General features: G+C 30.8%; 1 protein-coding gene across 4 annotated transcripts in view; it reads right to left on the bottom strand.

Annotated features, from left to right (window-relative positions):
- sick (sickie) overlaps positions 1-14,527 on the bottom strand; it is a 975,074-nt gene that overhangs the window by 637,777 nt on the left and 322,770 nt on the right. For all 4 annotated transcript variants that reach the window (XM_085808514.1, XM_085808521.1, XM_085808510.1 and 1 more), the window contains exons 5-6: positions 9,347-9,560; positions 7,474-7,622 (exon numbers count right to left, since the gene is read on the bottom strand). In XM_085808514.1, the coding sequence (XP_085664640.1) occupies positions 7,474-7,622; positions 9,347-9,560 (363 nt within the window). The remainder of the gene's footprint in view (positions 1-7,473; positions 7,623-9,346; positions 9,561-14,527) is intronic.

A 14,527-nucleotide genomic window follows, 5' to 3' on the forward strand; every position in this document is an offset into this window, starting at 1 on the left:
AGAATTATCTAATCGTTGCCACATGTTCTATTCAAATACTCTAATAAATCTAAAACGAAAACGATGTATAAAAGAAATTAAGCAGAGAACAAAAAAAAAAAAAAAAAAAAAAAAAAAAAAATTCACAGACGATTCAGTATTTCTAATTCAATTAATTCAGTTCTCACTTCACGACAAGGCAAAAATGCATTAAAACTCAAGATGTCTGTATTGAAAATTATGAAGTAAATTCAAAACACTTATTTCCTCGAATAAAATTCCAGAAAGGATTAAACATGATTTAATTCGCACTAATAAAAGAAGGCTTTATCTCAGTTATTGCGAAGCTTACTTTCTTTAGATTGGCAACAAATCTACTATTCTGCGTTTCAAATGTAAACAAGCAATGGCCGCCATGGAAAAAATTATTAGGCTTAGCGGCACTTAAACAACTTATTCAACAACTTATTGATAATTCTAAAAATATTGCATAGAGATTTACTAAAGGCATAAAAACCTTAATCGGAAGATAAGAACAACCTAATTCAACCATTTTTAAAGCAAAAAATGCCCAATTTACTAACATATAAGAATAAAGAAACTGAGATTACTGAGCCGAGTAACAGAGTGGATATATATACATATATTTATATACTTTTGGAGCGGCCGATTGCAACCAAAAATACGAGGTGCACATCTATATGTTATAACAGTCTTATATAAAAACTTTCAACGTTCTGAGGCTACTCGTTTTTGAGTTATGCGAGATACGTATGTACGTACGTACGCACTTACGTTCGTACAGACGCCACGAAAAATTCTCTTCAGAATTCATTTTAAAGCAGTTTTATAATTTTTTGGAGGAAACAAAATGATATTTTCGTTGAAATATGCTGCCTGAAACTTTTCGCGATTACAATACTTTCCTTTTACTTCGTACAAGAAAGTAAAAAGCTTTATTGTCTCTTAAATTATGGTATGGAAAGATAGTAAAGAATAAGAACTATCAAATGGAATATTTAAAACGCAAAACTTTCAGGTAAAGTATTTGAGTAAATACAATGAAAATCGTCTAAAAAATGTGCGAAGAGCCTTGCATTAGAAGATATTTCTGAAAAGCTTTAATAATGACAGAACGACTGACTAAATAGAGTTTCAAAGCAAGATGGGGGAAAAAAAACACCACCCATTTAAGGGCACAAGAAATGTAAAACTCCAAAATTTCATATTTTTAGCTTAGAATGACAAGATTTAGCGTGAGAGAGCAGGCAAACAGAAAAAGATTTTCGATAAACTGTAATATTGCAATTAAATTTATTATGCTGTGCTATACATTTTTTATTAAAGTCTTTAAAAGTAACGTTCCGTTTGATTCTGTGATTCTTAATTTAGTTTCCACTTTACATTAATTTAGCCCGATGTTTAGCTAACAAAATTTTCCTATTGTTTTACATAAATTTTATTGTTTGATTTTATCAGCAAATTAAAATTTATTTCTTCTTAGAACTCAAATATGATTGCTTTTAACGTTAAAGAACTTTTTATTTCTATTCCAATTGAAGAAGTGCTTAAGTGGCTCGAAATCAAACTCTGATATTTTTATTTCTCTTATATTAAAAATTTAGACCGTTTACTTATGTTTTTCGAAATAGATTTATTTTCCGAAGCACTAATTATTATTGAAAGCTGAAATATCAGCTACAGGAAACCCTCTCGTTTCCACTTGTTGAAAATACCATACGTTATTTTGAAACTCAATTACTCAAAAGCACTCTTTTTTTGGAACGGAAGAGTTTATAAGAGGCCGGAAAAATTTAGAGGAGAAAGAAGCTATCTTTTGTTTAGCGGAATGATAAGATTTGCCGCAGGGTGGAAGACAAATATGGAGGGGGAAAAAAAGATTTCTACGAACTCATAGCGATAATTCAAGCTTAAATTAAATATGTTGAAGGATTAAAACAGCGAGGAGCGTGTGTTGAATGATTTACTTTGAAATGTAAATTGTATTGGTGGATCTGTGGAACGTAGAATCGATAAGATATTTGATGATACATCGCTGACTTTAAAGATGGAAGCATGATCATAATAAAAACTTAGTAAAGCATGGTCAATGTGGGAAAACAGTTATACAAATATGCACATACACTTATACGGAACTCAATGACAGTTTCCAATGGCCATTTTACTGTTCGTTTTAACACTAAAAAATGTACTAAAAATGCAAAATATCACAATAAAACTCAGAAATACATGGAGTTTTTATTTGTTGCATTGATAAATAATATATTGAAAAACCATAAATTATTAAATAAAATAATAAAATTCTGTAAGGTTTCAGATTTTAACGGCAGCCAAAAAGGTTTTGATAGGGATTTTTATACTCTCACTTAGCTCGCAGTCTACCAGTCTGCTGTAACACTCACTCTACTAACCCCTCTTTTGTCTTTTTAGCTTTATTAAGAATCATTTTGTTCGCACTTATACCATATACAATTCAACAACAAAATCACAAAATTTTTACTTAATGTTATTTTCACTCTTTTCTCAGTTAATCATATCAGTATCCAGTTTTCTTAGTAAGATGGCTAGCAGAAATGATTTTGTCTTTTTGTTACTAAAGTTTTAGTGTTAACTTTGTTTATTAAATATCACGATTTTCACACTTACGTCACAGAAAAATCACCCGATATTTCAATACGACATATCTTTAGAATTTCCGATAGACAGTCTCGCATGCTGAGAATAAAAATCTGTACAGTGTTGCCATTGCTCGTTTTGAAATTGTTCAGTTTGTTAATCAAAAGACGTTAAAGTTTTACAAAATATGAAATACACAATAAAAAAAAAATCGAAATTCAAAATTCGGGCTTCCAGGTGCCCATATTCAGGTGGAGGATTACGTTATTCAAAATCTGATGGCTCTAGGTACCGTTGTTTTTTCACATTGCAAGAAACATACATGCATTCATGCATATTCTTCATTATTTAATTTCTTTAAATATAATTCAGGGCGATAACATTTGGTGGCAACAATCTGAAAAGTGCTATAATGTATTTAAGTGTTTCGACTAAAATGCCGTTTCGTAGCTAATATCCCATACCTTTTGGGTTAAAAGGGAAATTGGTGGAATATACTAATTTTGAAGATTTGATAGCAGCTTCTTTTTCAGCTGCGAGTGTGAAAATGAGACAACAGAACCGTAATTTAAGTTGTAAATATGGAAAGATACCTTCGAGAAGAATCTACTAAATAATAAGAAAAGAACTAAATATATAATATATTGATGAAAAAAAGAATGAGAAACAACCGAAGAATAAAATTCTCGAAAAATATTACGAGTAAATTCTTTAATATTCTTTTCGTGGATATTCCTGAATTCTAAAAAGAGGTTCCATGGGACATGATGTTTGGTCATCCCTTCGGTGCACTAGTGTAATGCACTTTTATCTAAGGATTTATTTACTATTCAAAGATTTACCATTTAGAATATGAATTTCATATAATCCAAAAGAACAAGAAAAATATTCTGCAATCAATGGATTATTTCGAACTTGCGAATGCATATTCGTTTCACTTTTATCGGATTTTCTTTAATTAACAACGTTAAATATATAATTGGTAAAAGTTATACATATCATGAAATATATGAGCTTAACACAGTTTTTTTGTGAAATCCATAGAACATTGTTGGGCAATAAGCAATCTATTAAACGGTGAACAACAATGTTACGCGAAAATACGTACGATAGCGCCATCTATTGGAAAAATATCGTACTCATGGTCTGAGCTTCAGCTTCTGCATACACGAAAAAGAACGGCATTCAGAGGAAATAATTACTTTTGTTAGCTCTTTAATTAATTTAAGAATGCAGCTGCTGTTGAATGAGATGATTTAAAGAATTCGCCGTAGACGTTTTTTCACCCACGGTCTTTTTTCAACACTTCCGAAAGTTTTTTTTTTTGGTCGTGTAACATGAATGAAAGGGTCCATAATAATGGCCAAATCCTCCTTCCCTTTCTCTTGAAAAGGCCCCCTCCCCCCTTTTTTTATCCTTCTAAGATTATAAGAAGTAAAACTTCTGTTCTAGTTCCTACCCCCTTTCGTTTTTTCTTCTCCCCTTCAATTCCATTTAAATTCAGAATTTGAGCTAGAAACACCTCAGATATTCTATTCATTAAACATGCACACAGAAATTCTCAGGAATAAAATTTTTATAAAATAATATTGACTGTGACGTGTAAACGTTGAATTAAAATGCAGATTAAATTCCAAATTCCAAATTCGTGTTTCCAGGTTCCCATGTTCGGGTGGACTATGCTATTCAAAATTTGATGACTCTCGGTATAATTAGCTTTTCATAGTGCGAGAAAATATACATAGATCCCATGTGGATTTTTCATTATTTAGTTTCTTTAAATATAATATAGGGCGATAATATTTGGTGGCAACAATTTGAAATGTGATTCTGGCATTTAAAGTGATTCGACACAAAATGCCATTTTGAGAGTAATAGTCCTTCTGGGCTAACGTTCATTTAGCCTACAAAGTCTGTTTCAAATAAACTATTTATTCTCGTAAGGAATTTTTGACAACCAGCTATTATTTAAAAGCTATTAATTTTCTTTCCTTTCCCTTGCTCTATATCAGGTTTTCTTAAATTTTTTCAGTCGCGACCCCTTTTTATCACTGAGATTTTTTCGCGACCCCCGGGACCCCATAATATTTAAGAAAATTTTGTGGGACCCCATAAATATTGCGCAAATCCGAAACGTTGAAACTGTCAACTTTTTCGCTTGTACTGTGACATACTATTTATACGCAGTTTTAGGTCATTAACTTTGATTTCTAATTTTAAGACATAGAACAATGCGAAAATTTTAGATAAGTAACAGACGAAATGGCAGCTTCACGTGCAAAGCAAGGAAAACGAACGTTTCTATTATAAAAAAGAATGCGTTGAAATGTTTCCGTTTTATATTTGTCTGCATTGTCTTACCTCTATCTATTTTCGGATATATTGTGTAAAAATATTTGGTAATTGTAAAATTATTATATTAAGTTAAAGAAATATTAAAACTGCTAAATTTTTTGGTAACTCCCTGCTGCAGGTCCCGCGACCCTCCCCCCCTCTGGGAGTCGCGACCCAGTGCTGTATATCAAACTTTCAGAAGACTGGAACCAGTAAAATATTCAAATAGAAGAAGAAGGTGTAAGCAGGAATAAGAAGGTAAAATTAACGCTTTTTTTTTTAAATGCCTACTTTTACTGTCTTCTTCCGAGATCCTCTGCTGATTCAGTTTCTATTGAAAAAGAAACAGTTTACATCTGTGACAGTTTCAGGTAAAGGGGCGGCTTCAAGCATCGACAATAAAGGCAGCTGCTAATTTTCAGAGCGCAGCAGTTAGGTATAGTAATATTAGTTTGAGATAACTAAGTAAACTATGCTTTTATTTAGTTATCAGAAGCTGTAACTAAATAAAAGCATATTCTGCTTTGAATATTAATGCGAATGAATATATGCGGGGAGCTAACTTTACACACTGCCTCGGGTGGCATAAATCCTGGAGCTAGATCTGCTTATGAAAACCTAGCTCTTGTTTAAATACTCGTATTGAAAGTTTGGTTTGGTTCCATGTAGTTTAGTTTGGTACTGTGTTTTTCGTTAAACTGTTAATTCTACCAAGTTAAAACTAAAAATAAAATAGCTTCTTTATTCCACTTTCTTGAAAGGGAGGATGCATTTGTGATCAACAGTTTATAACCCCGGCCTTTATTTCTAAAATTAGAAATACTAGAGTCCTATAAATGGCGGCCAGTACGAAACCAAATGAAAAATAAGGAGTATTTAAAATTAAATAAAATAAGTAAAAATACTTAAAAAAATTTATTTTACATAATTACATAATTTTCAATTTTTTTATTTTACATTACGCACAAAGGGGCGTTTTGTGTATCGGAATTTTGATAATCGAGCTGTGCTGTAATTACATAGTATTTACAAAACTCACAGTGAAAATTTTATTTATTCAGTTATTTTCTCCTATTTTAAATGTTACAATTTTAAATAATTTTTAGATTCAGAATTGATTTAGTGATTAGACCTTTGAAAAAATGAACGACAGTTTTAAAGCAGTTCATGAATTCTTTCGTGCCCCAAAATCATCATTCTCTCTACCATACATCATAGTTATGTTTCTTCACAGACTTTTCACCTTTCTTTTAATACCAATTATATACGATTTTACAATCAACAAAATCAAGCAATATAGTAAGCAATTAATATAAGAGTAGTCGTTTTGTAGTTCATTTATTTTTCTGAAAGGTTGGAAATACCCATGGGAGTCAAATACCAGTTCGCTATTAGTGATAAATAAATGTATGCGTACAAAAATTGCTTTCTTTGCGCCATCCAGTGTTATGAGATAAAGATAAAAGTCTAGTTTAAAGTTTTCCTTAAACAATATTCTGTTATATTTGTTTATACAACGATTAAGATCTTTCAGAAGCTACATATTTAAATAACATTTCATACTTATAAGCACATTTTCATTGAATGAAATTTAGATATATGTAAGTAGATCTTTAGGTGTAAGTTCTTTGCGTGTGGATTTTAACTTTCATATTATGTCACAATTCCGTATAAAATTAATTTTCCATATAATAAACATTCAGTATACGTGTTTTAAATTTAACAATATTTATTATAAAACGTCACATTTTCTTTACATTAGTACTTTGCACAGAAGTTATTATGGTATAACTTTGAATTATAAGTTTAGATATATAATTTGAGTAGCGAAAATAACGTAGTTATACCAACATTAATTCAGATTATGGATGTATTATTTATGATTTCAAGTACTGACATTCAAGTATGATACTGACAAACACGTTATACATTTCCCATTGAAAATTTCTGATAAATATCAAGTACATATGATTAAAATTAAATTAAAAAAATAAAAAGATAAATTAAAAAAATAATACAGTAATTAACAAGTAAGTACGAAGTAAAATTTTATGTGATATTTTTCCAACCGGAGGGAATTTCTCCATATTAATTTAAAAAAAAAAAAAAAAAAAGGTGCAAATACAATTCTCAGATACGTGCAACAGCTATATCACCAACCAGCATTTCTGACAAATGGAAAATAACTTAAATTCTGGCAAACAAAATTCAGTTTTTAGACGCGATAATTAAAAGGATTAGTAGATTTCAATATCTAAAGGTAGTGTTTATTTCCTTCATCTATTCTGAATTTTTTTCATTTTAAATAACGCCAAAACGTTTTACAGTTTTTATTCATCAGGAGTTGAGGAAGTTAAAATAAAGTTCCTCCCTTTTGTCTAATTAATAATATTTTGAAATTTTTAAAAATTGAATTACGTTATTAAAATAGTAATAAAATTTGTAACTAAGCTCCTTCAAATAAATTTTATACTTCCCAAATATTCTAAAACATAAAATGTTAAAATATTTTGTATAACTTACCTTGCTGTCCAAACGATGGCGCCACAGTCTTGTTTTTCCTTGAGCCAGCAGCGGACGGATTGGATGAGGATGGAATTGCACTTCCAGCATCTTTCGCGCCAGGACACGGAATGCTACGCGCAGTTGATTGACGAAACGGTGATGGAAGCCTATGTAGAATATAAAACGAAGTTGTTTTTATTGTATTTAAATATAGTTTTAATGAATTTCTGGAAAGAACAAGCAGATCATTTATGCATTTATTTACTTGTGAGAGAGGAAAACGAGAAAATGGCTTTCTCTAAATGAAATTAACTTTTAACTATTCCAAGATTCCTATAAAATCGTTACCTATTGAATATATGTAAAAAATAGATAATAATGACCAATTAAGCAATTTGAATGTATAAATTACTAAACAGAATATTCTCCGTTCTAATTCCTTTAAGTAACATATATATTTATAAATTAGCAATGTATAATACGATGTTCCCCTTAAAATTAAATATGCTTTCATTCCATTTTTTATTTATAAATCAAGCAAAGCAATTGAAAAGTAAAATAGTTAACTGATTGCGTTAGCTTTAAAAATAAATCAAAAGCATATTATATTGAAAAACTTCGGCTTATCATGAATGCTTATAGATTATTCCTGAAAATGAAATGTATTATTATTATCTTATGTTTTTATTAGCAATATTTTTACACGTTATTTACTATTTAAAACATACCAGTTACTCGAAATTAAATCAGATTTCAATTTAAAATATTCTAATTAAAACAAGAAAAAGCGAAAAAATATTAATACAAAAAGAACACAGAAATGCAAGAACATTTTTTAAATAATTATGATGCTGAAATTTTAGTTATTAGCCCAAAGGGCTTTAGCCCCGAAGGGCTATGAATTTCGTTTAGGCATTTTGGTTTGAAAACTTTAAATGTTGGTTCACTTTTCAAATTGTTGCCACCAAATATTATCGCCCTGTGCTATATTTAAAGAAATTAAATAATGAAGAATCTGCATAAATCTATGTATGTTTCTCGCATTGCGATAAAACGGCGGTATCTAGAGCTATCAAATATTGAATAACGTAATCTTCCACCGAATGTGGGCATCTAGAAGCCTTGATTTGGAATTTGAAATTTATTTTATTATCGATTTCATATTTTGTAACACTTCAACGAATTTCTGATTAACAAGCTCAACGATTTCAAATGCAATGGCAAAACTGTACGAAAAAAAAAAAAAAAAAAAAAAGATTTTCAGCGTGCGAGACCGTGTATTAAAAATTCTAAAGATATGTTCATTTAAAAATTACTTTGTGATATTGCTGTTGAATTGAATTTTATGTCTTATGCGCAAAGAACATTTAATAAATAAAGCTAACACACAAAAGGTTAAAAAAAAAGTGTCCCTTAGGGCGTAATGTAAAATCTGATTTGTTATTATATATATTTTTACAGTTTTATTTTATTTTTATGTATATATAAAATCGTATTTTATAAGTGTATTTGAAAAGGTTTGACAGCAGACTGTCAGAAAGAAATTATTATGAATTAGAATTACTTGGTTTTAAACTTTTTAGCAACATACGATTTCAACGCGTATAACAAGAGTAATTATTTATAATATTTTTAATATTAAATATTTCATACTAGCAGTTTTATTTTCATTATGAAACAGAAAGATATTCATATGCTGATAAGTATGATATCATATAGTTTTAAGTAAAATAATTAGATTTGCAATAAAAATGAAAAGAATTTTTTTATTTTATGCTAATAATTAAAATAGTATAAATATTGGAAATTAAAATATTATAATTAATTTTATTTATTAATTTTTTTCATGAATTTCGTATAAATTTCATACCAAACATTTCAAAATACTTACTTGGAAAGCATCTCGCTGCCGACAGATGGCGCCACCATGCCTGACTTTACTACGGCAGTGACATTTGTATTAGGTGTATTGGAGCAGGCAGAAGACGACAAACTATTTGCTGTGTTTTTGGACGCAACGCTGGATGAATTTTTCTGAGCTTGTTTATATCTTGATAAGTTAAAGAATAAGCTCAGGATTACTTTGAGATTGCCTTCTCTCACATCTGAAAAGAAAGGAATATTTCAATTCCCGAGAAGTATAAAATGTGTAATTAAATAGTAATCATGAATGTTAAAATAATACAGTAATAAATAAATAAAATAAAAACAATACTGTGAGCGAACTTCAGTCTAGATTTTAGATTTCAGCTGAACACATAAAAGCTAACATACACAAGTACCTTTGAAGTGTTAAAATGCATGAACAAAAATATTTAAGGATGAGAAACGTATTTTTATACACACTGCACAAATAAATAAATAAATGAACATTAAAGAATTTTTGATTAACAAATCAAAGATTTCAAAGCGAACAATGGCAATATTGTAAGGAAAAAAATATATATATATTTCTAGCACGCGAGACTGTGTATCGGAAATTCTAAAGATATGAAATAAATTTTAAATATTTGCGATAAATTAAAATAAATATTAATAAATAAATAAATATTTTGTGATATTGCTGTTGAATTGAATTTTATGGTTTAAGTGCGAAGAACCTGATATTTAATAAATAAAGGTAACACACAAAAGTAAAAAAAAAAAAAAGATACTTTGGGAGTAACATAAAATCTGAAAGCTTTCAATTTTTTTTTTCTTTTGAAAATTTTCGTATCCTTAATAATAAAGTTAAAAAAAATGTATGTTTCTCGCATTGCGATAAAACGGCGGTATCTAGAGCTATCAAATATTGAATAACGTAATCTTCCACCGAATGTGGGCATCTAGAAGCCTTGATTTGGAATTTGAAATTTATTTTATTATCGATTTCATATTTTGTAACACTTCAACGAATTTCTGATTAACAAGCTCAACGATTTCAAATGCAATGGCAAAACTGTACGAAAAAAAAAAAAAAAAAAAAAAAAAAAAAAAAAAAAAGATTTTCAGCGTGCGAGACCGTGTATTAAAAATTCTAAAGATATGTTCATTTAAAAATTACTTTGTGATATTGCTGTTGAATTGAATGCTGTTGAGTGAGTGTAACTGTAGACTAGTAGATTGCGAGTTCAGAGAGAGAGAGAGTAAAAAACTTTAACAAACCCTTTTGTGCCACCTGTAAAACCTGAAACCTGTCAGATTCTTTTTATTTATTGAATTCATATAGCTAGCAAAAGATTATTATTTAATTACTCTTGGCTGCAGTCGTCTGAATGCCGTTGGTTACATTCGTTCTTTATTTTTATTTGTTCTATATCTCTTATTCCCCTTATTTACGTATTATCGTTTAACTCTGTTTAGTTTACTGCTAAAATTGACTGGAATGTATTCCTCGCGTAAAGCGGGCTCTTGCTGTCCTTCTAAATACAATGAAAGCTTCTCGAGGTAACCACCTCTGAAAGGGAGCAGTATTTTTGTGGACATTAATTCGGAATCGCCTCTCTAAGACACAACCCCCACAGAAGATCAAAATCATATGGAACATGAATGGGTGTTTTAGGAATGCTTAGCTGAAATCATTATTGCTACCGATGTCACTATGTAGAGACATTAGGTATTTTTCGAAAGCAGGAGGGATGAAAAATGAGCAATGCCCTCGCCGGGACTCGAACCACTGGCCTCTCGAATACGCGTCGACCGTGCTGACCACTACACTACGGAGGCATGCTAAGAAGAAGGCGGGAGAAAGACCTTATACACTCCACCTTTTAAAGGGCGACTGAGGTTTTAGGGGGCCCAATCGTCAAATCATACTGGTGAAGAATCATTAATTTCGATTCCTGCAAGTCTGAGGCCCCCATCTACAATGGGTTCCAGCCCATACGGCAACTAAAGAAAATGAAGCAGCGGATATGATTGCGAAAGGCGCAGCCAATGAACCTCACGTGAGTAGCATTGGTGTGCTCCTTCCACACTCATACCTGAAAACTACTCTCAAATGTAAACTAATGAAGCAGTGGCAAAACTACTGGGAGACAAGCAGTACAGGCAGAAGATTATATGATTTCCAACCAAACGCTAACCAGAATTTAAATAGAAGCTCTTCGTACCTCACACAGTATCCGACAGGGCATGGCCCATATATGTCCTATCTTCACAGATTTCGCTAAAGAGACAGTGACCAATGTATTTGTGGTAGTACTGGTGACCCAGATCACTATCTGTTTGACTGCTCGCACACAGGGAATTCACATTTAAAAAGACCAGTTGCAATCAATATGCCGGCATGGTTCAAGAACACAATTAAGAATAAATATGCGCTCAGCTGCATTAGAGACTGCACTACCACTGCTAAAAGCATTGCGGACAGCCTGAAATGACTTCATTCCTTGGACACCGTGACGTCAGCAGCCCGCTCCGTATATATATTAATTTACTTAATGTTTTGTGTTTTTTGTTTTGTTGTTTTTACTTTGTTTTTGCTGTTTTTAATTATATTTAATATTATGATTAATCCAGAACTCAGTTAATGTATTCCACAATTTGTAATGTATTTGATCATCTTTACATCTGTACCTGATTATTATAGCACATTCTTAACATAACTGTATGCCTAACAAGTACCATAATAGTGAAAAGTGTTCCGCTTAGTTTTAGCAGTCCCCACCATGCACCCTCTTTCCATGTTCTAGTCCTTATTTCAGTGTTCTTCGTTTCCGGGCCAATCCCCGGAGGACACAGTACTAAGCTCCTTATTTATATTTATTCATATATTTATTTTTAATTCCATCGACGGGATCGAACAGGCTGAAAAGCACCTAACCCAGTGGGCCAGCTGCTCCGTCGATGGCGAAAAGAAAGAAAGTGGTGAAGAATCATCATTCACCACCTTTTTAGTTCGGGCGCCACTGTAGAGACATTAGGTATTTTTTCGATGTCAGAAACTGAAGAAATGAACAATGCCCTCCCCGGGACTCGAACGACGAACTTCTCGAATACGCGTCGAGTGTGCTGACCACTACACTACGTAGGCATGCTAAGAAGGCGGGAGAAATACCTTATAACTGAAGAATGTCGTTAACTGAATAGCTCCGTACTGTGGTCTGGGGCCGTTGAGAAGTCATCTTAAATTTGTAAGTTCTTAAGATTATAATAAGCATCTTGATTAGTTAAGAGAACTCACCAATAAGAATGCAAGATGTTCTATGCTAAACTAGTATAATAATCAAATATTAGAGAGCGTGTTCACACATTTTTGTAACGATTTTGCAAAGACTTACATGCAAACAACCCTTTGTTGAACCATAATATTAAATCTTGATTTCCAAGATAAAATTCCTTTTCGTAATACATCAAGGTTGGTTTTATTCTACTCTTTATTCACAATCTTCCAGTGTTTTGGGATATCGCTTATGAAGAACTTGTTAAAATTTGTATTTTTTAAAATTTTTGAAAAAGATTTTTTAATAAAAGCTTCTAAAATTCTTACTATCACATTGAAGCTATGTATTGTTCAAAATTTCCAAAGATATATTGTTAGAAGAGATAATAACACCAAATGCGGTTTACGCACTTTAATGTTAATTATTTGAAATGATAAATGTTAAAACTATTTGAAAGAATGAACGATGCACCTTTTCTTCCGCTTTTGCACAATCAAAGGGAAAGGGCTCTTAAACAATAATACATTAGAATAAATTTAAGAATTTCGCTAAGTGAATTATTTTCGGTCCAAAATGAAAAAAAGTGCGCTAAGATAAATTTTTAAATTTCAAGGAAAATTCTCGCGAGATTAAAAAAAAAAAAAAAAAAATGAATATTTAGGCAAAATTTGAGTTATGAAATCGAAATACGAGGGAAAAATCGGTATACCATTCAGAAAAAGTCTGATTTCTTGTCAAAATACCTATTAGAAGAATGTTATATAAAAATCTATTTCGAGACAGGATAACGACAAATTAAATTTCGTCAATCGGCCCAGTAGAATAAAACATACAGAACTCTCCCATTTGGTATGTGCAGAGTGTACACTGCGGAGGGAAAAAATAATAATAAAAATAAAATATTAATAATAATAATAAAGGACAGTTCTATAAATCCCGTTCTAATTCAAATTGCGTTTTTCATGTCTTCAAAGCACGACATAGGATATATATTAGATTTATGTAAAGCGTTGCTCTAATATAGGCATTTTGACACTTTTTCTGAAATGTCATGCCAATTATTTTCCATATTTCGATTCTACGACTCTATTTATGCCTAATATTAAATTTTGTAAAATTTGGTGCGAAATTTATGCAGAAATTCAAAAACTTATCTTGGCACATTTTTTTTTAAACTTTGCGCCAAGAATTTACTTGGCGAACTTCTTGATATATGGCTACCTATTTTCCTTTCATTTTTTACATTCTGCATGACCTGGGAAAAAGTCACGTCATTCTACTTTCAAGTAATTTTAGCAACGTGCCTAAGCCACAATTTGATGTTAACAAATTTCAACAAATATGCCAAATTTCAAAAGGCGCCAATGTATAAATTCACGATATATCTTCGGAAATTTTGAATTGAAAAACTCTAATTTTTGCAGGTATGCTTAGAAATACATCGACTTTAAGAATAAAAGATGGTAAAAATTTGATAGCTTATAATTCAAATTATTTTCGAAAAATTTATAAAAATTATTAAAAAATATAAATTTTTAACATAAATCATAAAAGATGGGCGAATTTAATTTTCAACGAACCTAAATTGAGAAATAAAAAAGGAAGAATAAAATAAGTTTAATAAACAAAAATAGATTAATAAACATATATCAAATTAATATTGAAGAGCTAAAATTTTGACAGCAATTTTTTTACAACTACTAGCGCGATTTTTACAAAACTTGGCAGAGTGGCATAATTTGAATCGTAAAAGCGAAATATGGAAAAGAATTGGCATGTTATTCCAGAAAAAGTCCGATTTTGCATCAAAATAGCTACATTAGAACAATGCTAATGCATATCTTAAGTCGCGCTTTCGAGACATAAAAATGTAATTCGAATTTCGTCAATCGGCCCATTAGAACGGGAATTACAGAACTGTCGCATTT

This window comes from Stegodyphus dumicola, chromosome 1, assembly GCF_044657685.1.
Source record: "Stegodyphus dumicola isolate Sdum_Otavi_A_Nest chromosome 1, ASM4465768v1".
Lineage (NCBI taxonomy): Eukaryota > Metazoa > Arthropoda > Arachnida > Araneae > Eresidae > Stegodyphus > Stegodyphus dumicola.